This window comes from Capsicum annuum, unplaced genomic scaffold (genome assembly GCF_002878395.1).
Source record: "Capsicum annuum cultivar UCD-10X-F1 unplaced genomic scaffold, UCD10Xv1.1 ctg78017, whole genome shotgun sequence".
NCBI classification, from domain to species: Eukaryota; Viridiplantae; Streptophyta; class Magnoliopsida; order Solanales; family Solanaceae; genus Capsicum; species Capsicum annuum.
This window is the reverse complement of record NW_025888469.1, coordinates 102,396-117,391: the sequence shown is the minus strand read 5'-3', so window position 1 is coordinate 117,391 and position 14,996 is coordinate 102,396. Positions and strand designations below refer to the sequence as shown.

At 37.5% G+C, this 14,996-nt stretch overlaps 1 protein-coding gene across 1 annotated transcript; it reads right to left on the bottom strand.

The window, feature by feature from the left end:
- Positions 1-3,923: 3,923 nt before the first annotated feature.
- Positions 3,924-4,934, bottom strand: LOC124894855. The gene is made up of 2 exons (XM_047405370.1): positions 4,625-4,934; positions 3,924-4,558 (listed from the first exon to the last, which is right to left on the bottom strand). Exons 1-2 carry the CDS (start codon positions 4,932-4,934, stop codon positions 3,924-3,926), a joined length of 945 nt encoding a protein of 314 aa, XP_047261326.1.
- Positions 4,935-14,996: the final 10,062 nt, after the last annotated feature.

The window sequence follows — 14,996 nt, the reverse complement described above, 5'->3', positions numbered from 1 at the left end:
AGGTTACTGACGGTCCACCAAGTCATCCGTTAGGTTACTGACGGCCTACCAAGTCGTCCATCACAGCTTATCCAGTGACCCTCATGGTTGGCATTTTTATGATGGTCCATCGTAATTCCGACGGTCCGCCAAGGTAACCATCATAACCCTTTTTCTATTTTAGACTTCACTTCAACATTTTGTTGAACACCTGGTGTGTAACCTCCCTTATTAATACAATAATTGGCATGAACATAGTATTCAATTACACTTTTCTTACTTTCAATATATGGGTTACTCAAACATTACCTGTATCAGTGCATAGCATGGTTCAACTTATAAAATTACAATCAAAACTGAGCACAAGCAAGAAGGAATTTTCTTTCTTTAATAACCAACAACTTACTCACTCAATATTTGGCAACTGAAAGAAGATGAATAAGGTTTTGATCATACCTTGATGATGCAGTAACTTTACTTTACTCACTTGCAGATTCAAAAAATTAAAAAAAACTTAAGGCCTTTGTCAGTGATTGATAGCTTTTGTTGTGATAAGAAGAAAGGGGGATGTGTTGTTTAAATAGGAGAGAAAAAGAAGAGAAAGAGTCCTAAGAAGAGATAACTAATGCCAAATACTTTGAATTCAGAGGAAGTTCAACAGTTGTAGAATTTGAAAAGGTATCAATGTATGTAACTGCCTCTTCTTATCGGTTGAAAACATTTAGGTTGGATAAAGACCATTTAAATAGCCTTCAAAATCAACCTGACCTGACCCGCAACTAAGGTTATGCTGACGGTTGACCTGATGGTCCGTCGGATGACCGACAGTCCGCCAGGTTAACCATCGTGTCTTACCAAAAACTTAGCAATCCTGCTTTACTGTGATGGCTAGGTCCGTGTGTGATGTGATGGTCCATCGACCTATTCTTTAATCTGTTCTAATATCCTTGAATTCCAGCTTTCAGTTGACGAAGGGAGTGACGGTCCGTCAGACCAGCGACGGTCTGCCAACTCGACCGTCAAGCCTTATCTAGAACATTATTTTTTATCATGGCTTGATGGCCCTAGTGACGGTCTGTCAGCCTTCCTGTCGCCCCCTTATCAACTACAAAATGCATATCCTTATGCATTCTCAGTCCTTCACACTTCACAAACACCTTAGATTGCATAAAAACAACAAATGAATTCTAACTATGATTACAACAACACTTTGTGGGTTGCCTCCCACAAGCGCCTTATTTAATGTCGTGACACGACTAAGTTATCCCGATTACTCAGGCTTTATCAATATAGATAGTAGCTATGTATTTTATCAAGTCCACTGGACCGATAATAGCTTCACTCGTTTCCTATTAACTTTGAAGACACTTCCGTCCTCATTCTCAAGTTCAACAACTCCAGATGAGTAGACTTGGTTAACTTTGAATGGGCCAGACCATTTTGTTTTAAGTTTTCCTGGAAATGGCTTCAATCTAGAGTTGAAGAGGAGCACCCAATCACCTTTTTAAAAGTATCGCTTTACAATCTTTCGGTCATGGTACCTCTTCATCTTCTCCTTGTGTAGGTTTGCTCTTTCATATGCTCCGAGAAGGAACAAATCCATCTCATTCAGATGATCCAATCTTAACTCTGCTGCCTTATTCCAGTTTAGGTTCAACCTCCTAAGCACCCACAACTCCTTTTGCTCTAATTTAATTAGCAAGTGGCATATCTTGCCATAAATCAATTGGTACAGTGACATGGCAATAGGTGTCTTGAAAGCTATTCTATAAGACCACAAGGCATCATCAAGCTTCCTAAACCAATCTTGTATGCTTGCATTCACCATTTTAGCAAGAATGGCTTTGATCTCTCTATTCAAAATCTCCACTTGCCCACTAGTTTCTGGGTGGTATGGAGTTTCTACCTTATGCTGCTTAACACCATACTTATCAAAGGCGTCCCTAAACACTCGATTGTAAAAATTTGATCCATTGTCGCTTATAATGGTGTATGGCACCCCAAATTGAGAGAATATGTTCTATTTAAGGAACGTAACAACTCTCTTCCCTTCAATATCGGCCAAGGCAACAACCTCAACCCATTTAGATACATAATCAACGGCAACCAGAATGTATTTCATCCTATATGAGCTCAGCAAGGGTCCCATGAAGTCGAGGCGCCGAACGTCAAACAACTCCACTTCCATTATTTTTGTCAAAGGCATCTCATGGTTCTTTGACATTGACCCTTGTCTTTGGCATTAGTCACATCTCCACACGAACTCATAAGAATCTTTGAATAAAGTCGGTTAATAGTAGCCACTCTGCAACACTTTCCTAGTAGTTTGGTCACCTGTATGGTGACACCCAACTGGAGAAGCATGACAAGCTTCCAAAATATCTAGCATGTCCACTTCTGGGATACATTTCCTTATAATATTATCTGCACAATGCCGAAACAAATATGGCTCATCCCTGAAGTAGTGCGTAACATCATGAAGACACTTCTTTCTTTGGTGAAAATAAAGGTTCTCTGGAATAACCTTGCTCACGACGTAGTTTACAAAGTCGGTATACCAAGGAATTCTTTGTAACACAGTAGCTAAGATTTTTTCATCTGGAAATGCATCATCAATTTCTAGCTCATCTTTGAGTGTATGACCTCCCTTCAGTCTGGACAAGTAGTCCGCAACTTGATTCTCGCATCCCTTTTGATCTTTGACTTCAAATTCAAATTCTTGGAGAAGCAATACCCATCTAATTAATCTCGGCTTAGCGTCCTCCTTGGACATCAAATATCTCAAGGTGACGTGGTCTGTGTGAACTACCACCTTGGTTCCTAATAGGTAAGCCCGAAATTTCTCAAAGGCATAGACAACTACAAGAAGTTCCTGTTCAGTAACAGTGTAGTTCTTTTGAGCTCTATTTAAGGCCTTGCTTGCATAATAAATAGGATGAAACAGCTTATCCCTCTTTCGGCCAAGTACAGCCCCAAGCACCACTCTGCTTGCATCACACATAATCTCTAACGGCTTTGACCAATCTAGAGCAATAATAATTGGGGTATCAACTAATTTCTCTTTAAGGCATTCAAATGCCTTCAAGAAATCGTCATCAAATATGAACTTGGCCTCCTTCTCCAATAGCTTGCAATGTGGGTTTGCAATTTTTGAGAAGTATTTTATAAATCGCTGATAAAAACCTGCATGATCAAGGAAACTACGCACTTCCTTTACTGAAATGGGAGGTGGTAGCTTCTCAATAACCTCAACCTTTGCTCGGTCAAACTCAATCCCCTTGGCTGAAATTTTGTGACCAAGGACAATGCCCTCCTTCACCATAATTTCTCCTTATTAAGCACAAGATTAAACTCCTCGCACCGTTGGAAAGCTCTACTCAGATTCACCAAACAAAACTCAAAAGAATCACCTACTACTGAGAAGTCATCCATAAACACCTCCAAGGTGTCTTCAACCATATCGAAAAAAATAGACATCATGCACCGTTGAAAGGTAGCGGGTGCATTACACAAACCAAATGGCATCCGCTTTAAGGAAAAAGTACCATAATGGCAAGTGAATGTCATTTTTACCTGATCTTTAGAGGATATAGAAATTTGGTTATAGACAAAAGACCCATCTAGGAAATAATACCAACCTCTTCCCGCCAACCAGTCAAGCATTTAATTCATAAAAGTCATTGGAAAATGGTCCTTCAAAGTCCACGAGTTGAGCTTACGATAGTTCATACAAACTCTCCACCCAATCACAGGTCTGAGCAAAATCAACTCACTTTTCTCGTTCACTATAACAATTAAGTCCCCTTTCTTAGACACACATTAGACAAGGCTTACCCACTTACTATCTAAAATAGGATATACAACTCCTGTGTTAAGCCATTTAATGATCTCATTCTTAACCACCTCTTGCATAAGGGGGTTAAGACGGTGTTGGTGCTTAATGGTCAGGGTACAGTCATTCTCAAGCTAAATTTGTAAGTACAAATGCTTGAAGGAATGCCAATAATAACCGCAATAGTCGAGCCTATTGCCTTTTGGTACCTCTGGAGTGCTGAGATAAGTGTTTCCACTTGCTGCTTACCTAGATTTGCTGTAATAATCATAGGTAAAGTGTTTCCACTACCTAGAAACACATACCGTAGATAGCCTGGAAATTCCTTCAACTCCAACACCGGTGGCTCTTCAATAGATGACTTAGCCGGTGGTGTTGGGTGATTTTTAAGATCTAGATCCAGCTTCTTGGGAGCATAAGAATATGATCCCATTCCAGTCAAGGCACACACAGTCTCCTCATACTCTTCAATGCCTTTGCTATTAAAATTCATCAAGACTACAGCCAAAGGCTCAATAACAAATTTCTTCTCTGTCGGCACTTCTTGCTCATTCTCATAATAAACATCCACAATAAAGAACACACTTATTTCCTTGTCTTGCTTCATAGATTGACACACATCAAACCAAACTACTTCATCATTAAGCCTAAACAAGAGCTCATTAGCTCGCAAATTAATAAGTACGCTTCCAGTTGCAAGGAAAGGTCGACCCAAGATTACGGGCACCTTGAAATCCACCTCACAATCTAGAATAACAAAATCTATAAGAAATATAAATTTGGCCACCTTCACTAGCACATTATACAAAATACCCACTGGCCGCTTTACCGATCTATCTGCCATCACTAGTAGCATGCTTGTGGGTGTAGGATCCTTCAAACCCAACTTTTTATAACCAACAAATGGCATCAGGTTAATACTTGCTCCCAGATCACATAAAGCTTTAGCAAAATCAAGAGACCCGATAATGCAAAGAATAGTGAATGCTCCTGGGTCCGCCTTCTTTTGCACCAAAGACCTTATTAAAATAGCGCCACAATGTTGAAGGTTATCTACTGGTTCATATCTCACTGCTTTCTTCTTTGTCACCAGGTCTTTCATAAACTTAGCATACCCAGGCATCTACTTAATACCTTTACTAACGGCATATTCACCATCAGCTGCTTCAGTATCGCCATGAATTTTCTAAACCTAGTATCATTAGGTTTCTTCTTCAATCTATGAGGAAAGGGCGGTGGTGGTTTTAGAATAGTCGTAACCACTGCCTTTTTCTCCTTTTTCTTCACTTCCTCTAATTCATCAACCTGCTGATGGTTATATGTACTTGCTTACCACCCATCTTCTCAGACTCTACTGGATGGGTTTCATTATCATCTACCTCTTTTTTAATCATATCCTTAATCACAGCCTTGCCCACAAAAGGGCCAAGTAATACTTTACTACTCCGAGTGGTAACTTCCATGCAAGAGCGATCATTTTGTAGATTTTATACTATATCACTAGGCAAGGTACCGCTCTTTCTCTAATTAAATACAGCTGAGATTTGGCTTATTTGTTGCTCCAACTTCTTGGTAGAAGTTGAGTATGAATTTACTAGCTAGCTTATAGAAGATAAGTCACTCTTTATCATCGTCACTCAAGCATTAGTAACCTCAACTCCCTTTAATAGTTTCTCTATCATGTCCTTTATGGACATCTTTCCTGAACTGGTAGCTGTATTATCTCGATTTTCAGGAGGTACATACAGTCCGCTCCTGTCATTTTTATTCTTCCAACTCCCTTGGTCCCAATCTTTGTAACTAGCCTTATCATAATAGTTCTGACCTTGATTCCCTTGGCTATTTCCTTGGAAATCCCCCTGATTATTTAGATAGTTTACCTTTTTCTCAAAATTAGAATCAGCTCTGCCTTGCGACCCAATAGCTTTTACCTTCTCAGTCATACCAGACAATAAGTGTTTAGTAAGAAGATCCATTTATGTTTGTATATGTGCTATATCTTGGTCACGCTCTTCTCCTTCTGACATTACTCTGCTAACATAACACTAGACATAGAAGGGCCTGCTACCACAGAATCCCTGGTGTGACAACTGCTCCAACATCTCTGCAGCCTCATTGAATGTAAGCTCCATGAATGCTCCTCCTGCTGCATTATCAATTATTGGTTTGGTTATAGAGTTAAAGGCTCTATAGAAAGTCTCCATTAAATGCTCATCAGTCATCTTGTGGTTGGGGCACTGTGTCAACTTTTTATTGAATTGTATCCAAGTTTCATTTATTGCCTCATTTGATAATTATCTAAAGTTGTTGATTTCACCCCTTAACTGTAATATCGTGGAGGGCGGAAAGGAGCTTTAAAGAACCTTTCTAGGAAAGCTCCTTTCAATTGCCTCCAGTTTGTTATAAAATCAGGGGCCAACTCATTCAACTACATCATTGCCTCTCCAGACAGAGACAGTGGGAACAACCAAAGACGAATTATGTTTTGGCCAACACCAGGGTTATCAAAAGATTTGCAAATGTTGATAAAATTCACCAATTACATATATGGATCATCCCTTGGAAGTCCTCCAAACAACCCCTTAAGATTAAGTGATTGTATTAGGGTGATGGTTATGCTGAACTTTACCCCAGGTTCCAGTAGAGCTGAAATAATCGCTCATGTAGCACCAACTTCATCCAAGTCGTCCTCCTCTTCATCAAGATCAAATTGCATAACGGGTTGGCGATTTTCTCTCCCTCTAGCTACCCAGTTTCTGTTTGCAGCCACCTCTACATTCTCCGTACGCCTCCTATTTACTGGGTTAATTAGATCATCATCCCTCAAATCCTCCTTATCAGGATTAGGATCACGAGCTGGTTGACCATCATTTTGCTGATTAACCTATGCTCTAGCCAAGACGACTAGTCTATCATCTTCTTATTGTTCTTTCATTCTACTAATTAGATGTGATTCAGGATTGAAGGGTAATAGCAGTTCTCCTGAACTTCTTGTGCATGGCATAAAGAACAATGAACATGTAATAAACCCAAAACAACAAATAAAGGTAAAATTTGGTAAACTTGACCAAAGGTCAATTAACAATCACAAACTTAATTGACAACCGTATTCCCCAGCAACGGTGCTAAAATTTGAGACACACAAATTACATCTTTCTTATGAGAAAATAAGCAGTCCTTGCTAAATATATAACCCAACTAGGTTGGGGTCGAATCCCATAGTGAATACTGTGTTCACTAAGTATTGTGGTCGTTACTAGACTGCTGATCAAAGGTTCTGAATTAAAGAGGGGGTTGATTTGTAAGTTTTGTCTTGTTATTTGTAATAGAAAGTGTTACAGTCAGTGATTCTTAGACAAACTAGAGTTACGGTTACCAAGATGTTCGAGCAGCTAGAGTTGTGAATTACTTTGAATTTCCAATTACACACTTCAATTGCAAGAGTTATTGAATCCTATAATTTACCTACTTGTCTCTCAACCTAAATGAGTAAATTATCCTTCAATTCTTTTGAACTTAAAGAATGCATTAATTTATTCAATTATTCTATCATGTAGGTTGATCTCGTTAACGCATCAACCCTTAACCCAAAGATTAAAGCCCTTAGATCCCATGTAAACCTCTTTTTTTCTCAACAAGCACTTTTCTATTCGAACAAGTGATGGTCTTGGTCTCACCATTCAAGTTTGCAACCAAGAAAGGCCATTATTATGAAGAGAGGTTTATACGACTTTAGTTAACCTTGGAAATCAAGTGTTTTCACAACCCCAATTATATTTTCACATAAAGGCTCCCATAACCATAGTTATGGGAGCTTAGCCACATATCTCCATAGAAGAAGAAGAAAAAGTCATTATGTTTCTCATCAGTAAATTCAGAAATTACTTACAAAAACCACAAGATTTGTTCTTGAGTCTTTAGAAGAGAACAGGCATAAAATGTTTAGATCCACAATTCTAGCTTGAATCTTAGAGAATATTACCTTACAATAATGTTCCTAGTTAAAAATATGATAAAAAGATACCTAAATAAAACCTAAACTGGGTATTTATATGTTCCCAGCTATAGAAGATTTAAAATTCAAACTTAGAAAAACCGCGTCCAACTTGACGGTCATACTGATGGCCCATCGAAAGTATGATGGTCCACCACGTGGACCATCACTTATGGTTCCAGAATGTCAGGTTCTATTAAGGGTTGACAGTTATTTTGGCGGACCGTCGCTGGCCCAATGGTCCGTCGCATGGGCCATCACTTGATCCTCCAAGAATCCATTTTCTATTTTATCTTGACGGCCAAGTTGACAATCCGTCGGATGGTTGATAGTCTACCACTTAGACCGTCGTAGAGGTCATTCATTTTTTCCCTTCTGTTTAACTCTGACGACCACTCTGGCAGTCCATCGCATGGCAGATGGTCCACCAGTTTGATAGTCAGTAGCCTTTTTCTGCTATTTTTCTAAGTTTTTCCTCTAGCTAAATCCTTAATCTGAAAACACTAAGATCCAGTATTAAATACAACATCAGTTGCTTGAAAACATACAATTATCCCTTAAAAAATATGTAAAATGTTCTGTCAAAAGCCAGAAAATCAATGAGGTTCAGGAAGAGGGGCAAGCTTAGCCCCAGGTATATTGGTCCATTTGAGATTCTTCAGATTGTTGGTGATGTAGCTTATAAGTTGGCCTTGTCCCCTGATTTACCTTTTTTTCATCCATATTTCATGTTTTCATGCTTTAACATTATATTTTTTATGAGTCCTATGTCATTCATCAAGAGTTGGTTAAGTTAGATGAGAGATTGTTTTTTGTTGAGGAGCTCATCTCCATCCTGGAAAAATATGTTAGTTGATTGCATTCTAGAGTTATTCAAATGGTTAAGGTCTAGTGGAAGCACCGACCAATAGTTGAGGCTACTTGGGAGGTCGAGTTTGATATGCATAGTTCCTACCCTCATATATTTTTGGTTCAGGTGTTTCTCTTACTTTAAGTTCGGGGATGAACTAGATTTTAGTAGTGGATGATCTAACGACCTGATTTTTTGGTTATTTTTATGAAATATTCATTTTTATTTGATTTGACCATTTTACCCTCATTACATGGTTGCTTTGTGGTATTTTTGGGGTGTGGGGATGATTGACATAATTTTTTATGCATTTTGGCTGATATATGTGAAATTATAGTTTTTGGTAGATTTGAGAGCCTTATAATTGACTTCAGTCAACATTTATTGATTTGTGCATCGGATAGCAAAACGGACTACACTAGTAGATCCGAAATATTGATTTTAAATTGATAACATAGTTGGTGTGTTTTATGGCTTTTAAATATTATCTTGCCCTCAATTCAAAAAGTTATGAAATTGAATTTTGGGGGTCAGCTTTATGGAAATATCTTTTTTTTTTTGAAAATATGATATCGTCGTTGAGTCTGGAACATCGAATCTGATATGATAACATATTTCATTTGGATTTATAGAATTATGAATGAATCTCAAGGGGTTCATGGAGACTTGGACCCTATATATACCCATGTTTCGCCTTTTGTCCTATTTTTGAGACTTGAAGCTTAGGTAATTAAAGTGGGAAATTAGGAATTTTGGTCGGAAGGCCTAAAACTTGTATTTCTTCAATTGAAATCATATTTTCACTTGGGTAAGTTTCTAATATTATAATTATCAATTTTCTCTCAATTTCATGTTTAGAACAACTTCAGATTCTTGATTTCATAAAAGATTTTGAAAATTTAATCGGTAAAGCTTAAACATGATTTTTCTTCAATTTGAGCCTCATTTTTAAATCTTCATCGCTCAGGTTTTCTACTGTAGACTCCTAAAAATATGGAAAATATGTTTCAAAGATAAATTATGGTTTTCTTTCATTTTTTAAAAATTCATTTCGGGGGTCCGTTTTGACCCCGACGTGAAAATAGGCAATATGGGTATTGTTGGATTTCTTTTGATGCATATATTCTATATTTTCATATTTTAGTTGATTATGAATCTTTTTAAAAGGAGTAAGGATTTGGAGTGAAGGCTTGTGGATTGGTTTTCAATATTCGAGGTACGTTATTGCTTTACTTTCTTCAGACTAGGTTGGGTAGTGAATGTTGATAAAAAATCATGTTAAGGGTGTGAGAACTAATCATGAATATATATTTATTATCGTGTTGTGTCCGTGTGAGGCCTATATAATGATGTTATTTAATGGTCTTGACTATGTGTAATCGTGTGGGGTCCTATATGATATTGTTGGCCTTGTGTACATAAAATTAGTTGTGTCTTGATTGATGGAAACACCTAATTGTACTTTTATATGTTTCATTCTGTTGGCATACGATTTATGTTGAAATTCGTGGATAGTTGGAAACATTGAATGGATTGTCGGCTCACTTGGTTGGTATATTGGTTATACATAGAAATACTCATTTTGGTTGGTTGTGAGCATTACATCCTTATATCATATACATTCATGAAACATTAGTACCACCATGAAAATATTGCAAATACTGAAAACACTAACTTTTTCTGGCAGAAAATGTGACATCTTTAAAACCCTCTATTGAAGGATGTGCTAGAGAAAAGACATGGATATGGATTATTTATGGGTTAACGAACCCCCCATGGGTCCTACATTGGGAAGATTTAGCTCCGTAGGTTATATGCAGGTTGTGCGACAACCTCGTGCATCACATCATCATTATCATCATTCCTATTATCATCACCATCATCTTTATTGCATTTGTGTTACATTGTGCCTTTATTTATTTTGTATTATCTCTCTTGGTGTATACTTTTCTATGTGTAATCCTTTTTCTAGTATTTGTATGTGTAATATAGGTTTACTTGTATTTTTTTCTCGAGTTTGCTATGATGTATGTGAATAGTATAGAACTATTAGTAAAAATGGTATGGGATACCGTTGTAGGACATTTCCTAATTGCAGGTGACGTGCCCGTAGTATGTATTTTGTATGCTTTATTGTCTACTTTGCTCAGTCGGCTCATGATACCTACTGCGTACAAGTGAATCATACTTGCCTCTACTGCATTCTTTTGGAGTTGATCTTTTTTTATTTAGACTATGTCTTAATTCATATTCACAGACAAAGTATTCCTGTTGAAACACCCCAAATTTTGGCCCTTGAAAGTTTCTTAAGCTTTAAGCTCATGATCTTAGTAACGACTCATCATATGAGTCGTATGGCGTGGTTATAGGTTAGGTGACCCTATCCTTAAGATGTCCAGTAGATGGTGATTGGGATTATGTTATGGTTACGACTTGGGGATGTGAGTTGTTAAAGGTGGTGATGGGTCGTTAGGTAAAACCTTAATCAAATTAGTAACTTAGTGGCTTGACTCTACTCTGAGTACGAGTGGCTCACTAAGAACTCTGAGGATAGGTTACGAATAGTAGGGTTAAGCCATATGTTTCCAGTGTCTAATCTCATGGGTTTTGTCTTGGATACGACTAGAGAAATGATTATAGATCATGGAGTCATAAGGAGGACAGTGTATGAGTGTCCAACTCATTGTTTAGGATACGACTCATGGCAACGAGTCATATGATGTGATGACGAGTCAATGGATCGACTCGTAACCAAGGACGGCTTTTTACAGCTTTTAGTTAGGGGGTACTTTGGATATTTCTCACTTAAAATCCTTAAGACCTGTAACGCCCCAAATCTAGTACCCGGAATGCTACACGGTGCTCATGACCCCAAAGAACCACAAGCTAACCCATGATTGATATCTGTAACTGGGTACTGCATAATATACTATATAAATGCAGAATAAAAGGGTAAAAGGCCATAAGGTTCAAATATCTAATAAAATATAACATCTAAAAAACATGGTATATCAATACCAAAATAACTTAAATAATTGTCTGAACATGCTATAGTCTGAAAGCCTCTAAAACTGACTGAAAAGGAGTTGATGGGAAATGTACCTAACTAACTCCAACTATTGAAATAAACTAAGTACAGAAAGAAAGAAATAATCAAATAATAACATCCTCGAATGATGAGGAATCACTGCTAGTCTGACTGCTAAAACTAGAATTGCTACTGATGCTCTGGAGCTCATGCTTCTGAACCTATGGTATGAAACACCATACCACAAATATGTCATTATGATTGAATGTACTGGTATGCAAGTGAGGTAGGCTGAATGCAAGGGGTTTATATACATGAACAATATTAACTAACTGAATAACATGAACATGAGAATACATATATGAATACGTGAACTGTAACTTAGATCATGACATCACTGAATCTGAATACTGATAACATAAGTTTCGTATAACTGATATACTATTATCTGAATGACTGTGTCTGATAGTCCTATTTCTGATAAAACTAGCTGAGTTTCGTACTGAACTGGGTAACTGTAGCTGGCAGTCCTGAATTTTGTAGAACTATCTGAGTTCTATATCTAAGATTGAGATTGTAACTATGGGAAGTAGTTATGTAATCGACATGCCCCAAATAAGATAATATAATTGAGTTGGTGTCCAATCAATAACCCCAATTGGAAGGGTGTCAATACCGTGCAACTGGTAAAGACAAGCTGTGAGTAATCCCTCATCTAACATGTACTCTAAGAAGAATGGTGGGACCCTTATATAACAGGTTAAGACATATTATCTATCCTCAACTAGCAGGTTTGATGTCTCAACCTACGCTGGCTACGTAGTTCTAGAGTGCAAGGATTGATCCTAAGAATCACACCCTCTAATAACAGGTGAGTTCCCATCCCTAGGCTCACTCGGTGCTGAATCCTACTCCCGTCTGAATAGATACTGAACATGATTAACTGAACTAAACTGGACTACGTTCATTGACTTCCATTTACTGATGAAACACTACTGAGATTACTAAATTTCTGAGATTTCTGAGATTACTGAGTTTACTAAGTTTTCCTGAGTCACATGACTGACTGAGTTCTATGAATTATGGCTTGACTGAGAGTATCTGGAAAATATGACACTGGCTCTAGGCACACAGCTAAATTGTTGGGTACTAGTACCCCCAGAACTTGATAGCATGAAACTGACAAGACATGACACTTCTTGACGCATGACCATAGTCAACAATTCATAGTACAATCATTAGGGATTTTCATAAAGTATTCGCATGCTATAAGCTTACACAATAGTAGGAATGCATGTAAATATATCATAATTTCATAAGACTATCTCATGAAAATTACATCAATTCATTACAATGCATAACAATAATCTGGGAGTCATATCAAACATAAGGGAGAAATATGAAGTCATCAATTTTAGTCACAAATGAGTCATAAGGCATAATTCTTATTCTCTTAGGCATTTTATCGAACACCTTGCATGCATATCTTTAGGCTTAGGAATGAATATTAAATAAATACTTCATGGTAATATTTTACACTTCTAATACAAGAATTTCAACCACATACTAACATATTTTAATGATAGTCATTAAATACTTCAACTTGGAAATCAAACAACAATATAAACATGGATATAATTCAATTCATACCATGGAATCCAAAGTTATATTTCAAATAGGGTTTCTTGAGCTTCATGGGTGAAAGGACCCATGAATCAACACTTGACATACCTGGGTGGATGATTTCTTAAATATTGGTGGAGGAAAGATTGAATTATTAACTTGGAATTAAACACCTAGGGTTTCTTGTTCTTCGAGATTGATCTTTGAGAGAAACCCTAATTTAGTGTTGTGGATGAATAAAGAAGTTATGAGCTCTGGTCTTGTATAATTAGGGGTCAAAACGGGTGGAAAAAGACCCAAATTTCCTTTCAAAAATGTCTTAAAATCAGTGATCAGAAGTGGCAACGGTTTGGTCAATGGTCCTTCGCTAGCTCAAAGGTCCGTCGGTCCTGACCGTTGCACTTGGCGAAAACCTAAACTTTTTGCCTCGTCTGCAATGGTTTGGGCGATAGTCCATCGGTTATGGCCTTCGTACTTGAAAAGAAGTTGGGTTAACTGTTGTAGTTACGATGTCTTGGGTAAAGGTCCATCTCTAGCACGATGGTCTGTCAGCCTAACCATCGCTTCTGGGTAGTTCCAATAGCTCTCTGTAAAACGTCCATAACTTTTTACTCCGATATCGGATTTGGACAAAATTGGTATCGTTGGAAATCTAATTCAATTTTCCACATGATAAAATTCAAAATTGAGGAAATCATATTTGATTTAAACATTAATCATTTATGAAGTCATCACTAACTCTTCTGGAGACTAGATGTGACTTAAAGAAAGTTTGGGGTATTACAATATCTCCCCTTTGAGAATATTTGTCCTCAAATGGGACTGATTAGACTGGGAAAGCTGATAGAACAATCTTACTTAAGGGACGTGAACATTTGAACATGTCTATATTACTGAAACTTTGATATACTGAAATCTCATACTGAATATGCATCTCTGATGCATGGCTATATGACTGATAGTCTTCATGAATGAATGACTAAAATTACTGAGAAGATGAGTTTCTCATTATGAGAATGCATATATAATGCATAAATACATGACTGGCATGATACATAAACATATGACTAGATATGCAAGGTATTTGATACTAAGTTTATAACTTAATCTGAACATGAAACTGAATAAGCTTAAGGAAAGCTATTACCTTGGGGGAGTCTGAATTTATGGAGAAGAGGTAAGGATACTTGGTCCACATGTTTTCTTATACTTCCCAAGTTGCTCCCTCAACGGACTGATTCCTCTAAAGAACTTTGACTAGAGGGACTTCTTTGTTCCTTAGTCTGTGAGTCTGGTAGTGAAGAATTTTGACTGGGATCTATTCGAAAGAAAGGTTGTTCTGAATGTCTAAGACCTCTACCAGGACTACAACTGTTGGGTCACCTGTGCACTATTTTAGCAAGGAGACATAGAACACTGGATGAACTGAGGCTAGATCTAAAGGCAATTCAAGCTCATAAGCTACCTTACCAAAACGATTGACAATTTTGAAGGGACCGACATATCGGGGACTGAGCTTTCCCTTCTTGCCAAACCTCTTCACTCCCTTCTTGGGAGAGATTTTCAAGTACACATAATCACTAATCTCTAACTTGAGATCCTTTTTGCGCACATCTGCATAAGACTTCTGTCATCTATGAGCAACCCGGAGTCTTTCTCTGATCAACTGGACTTTTTCTAAGGCATCGAA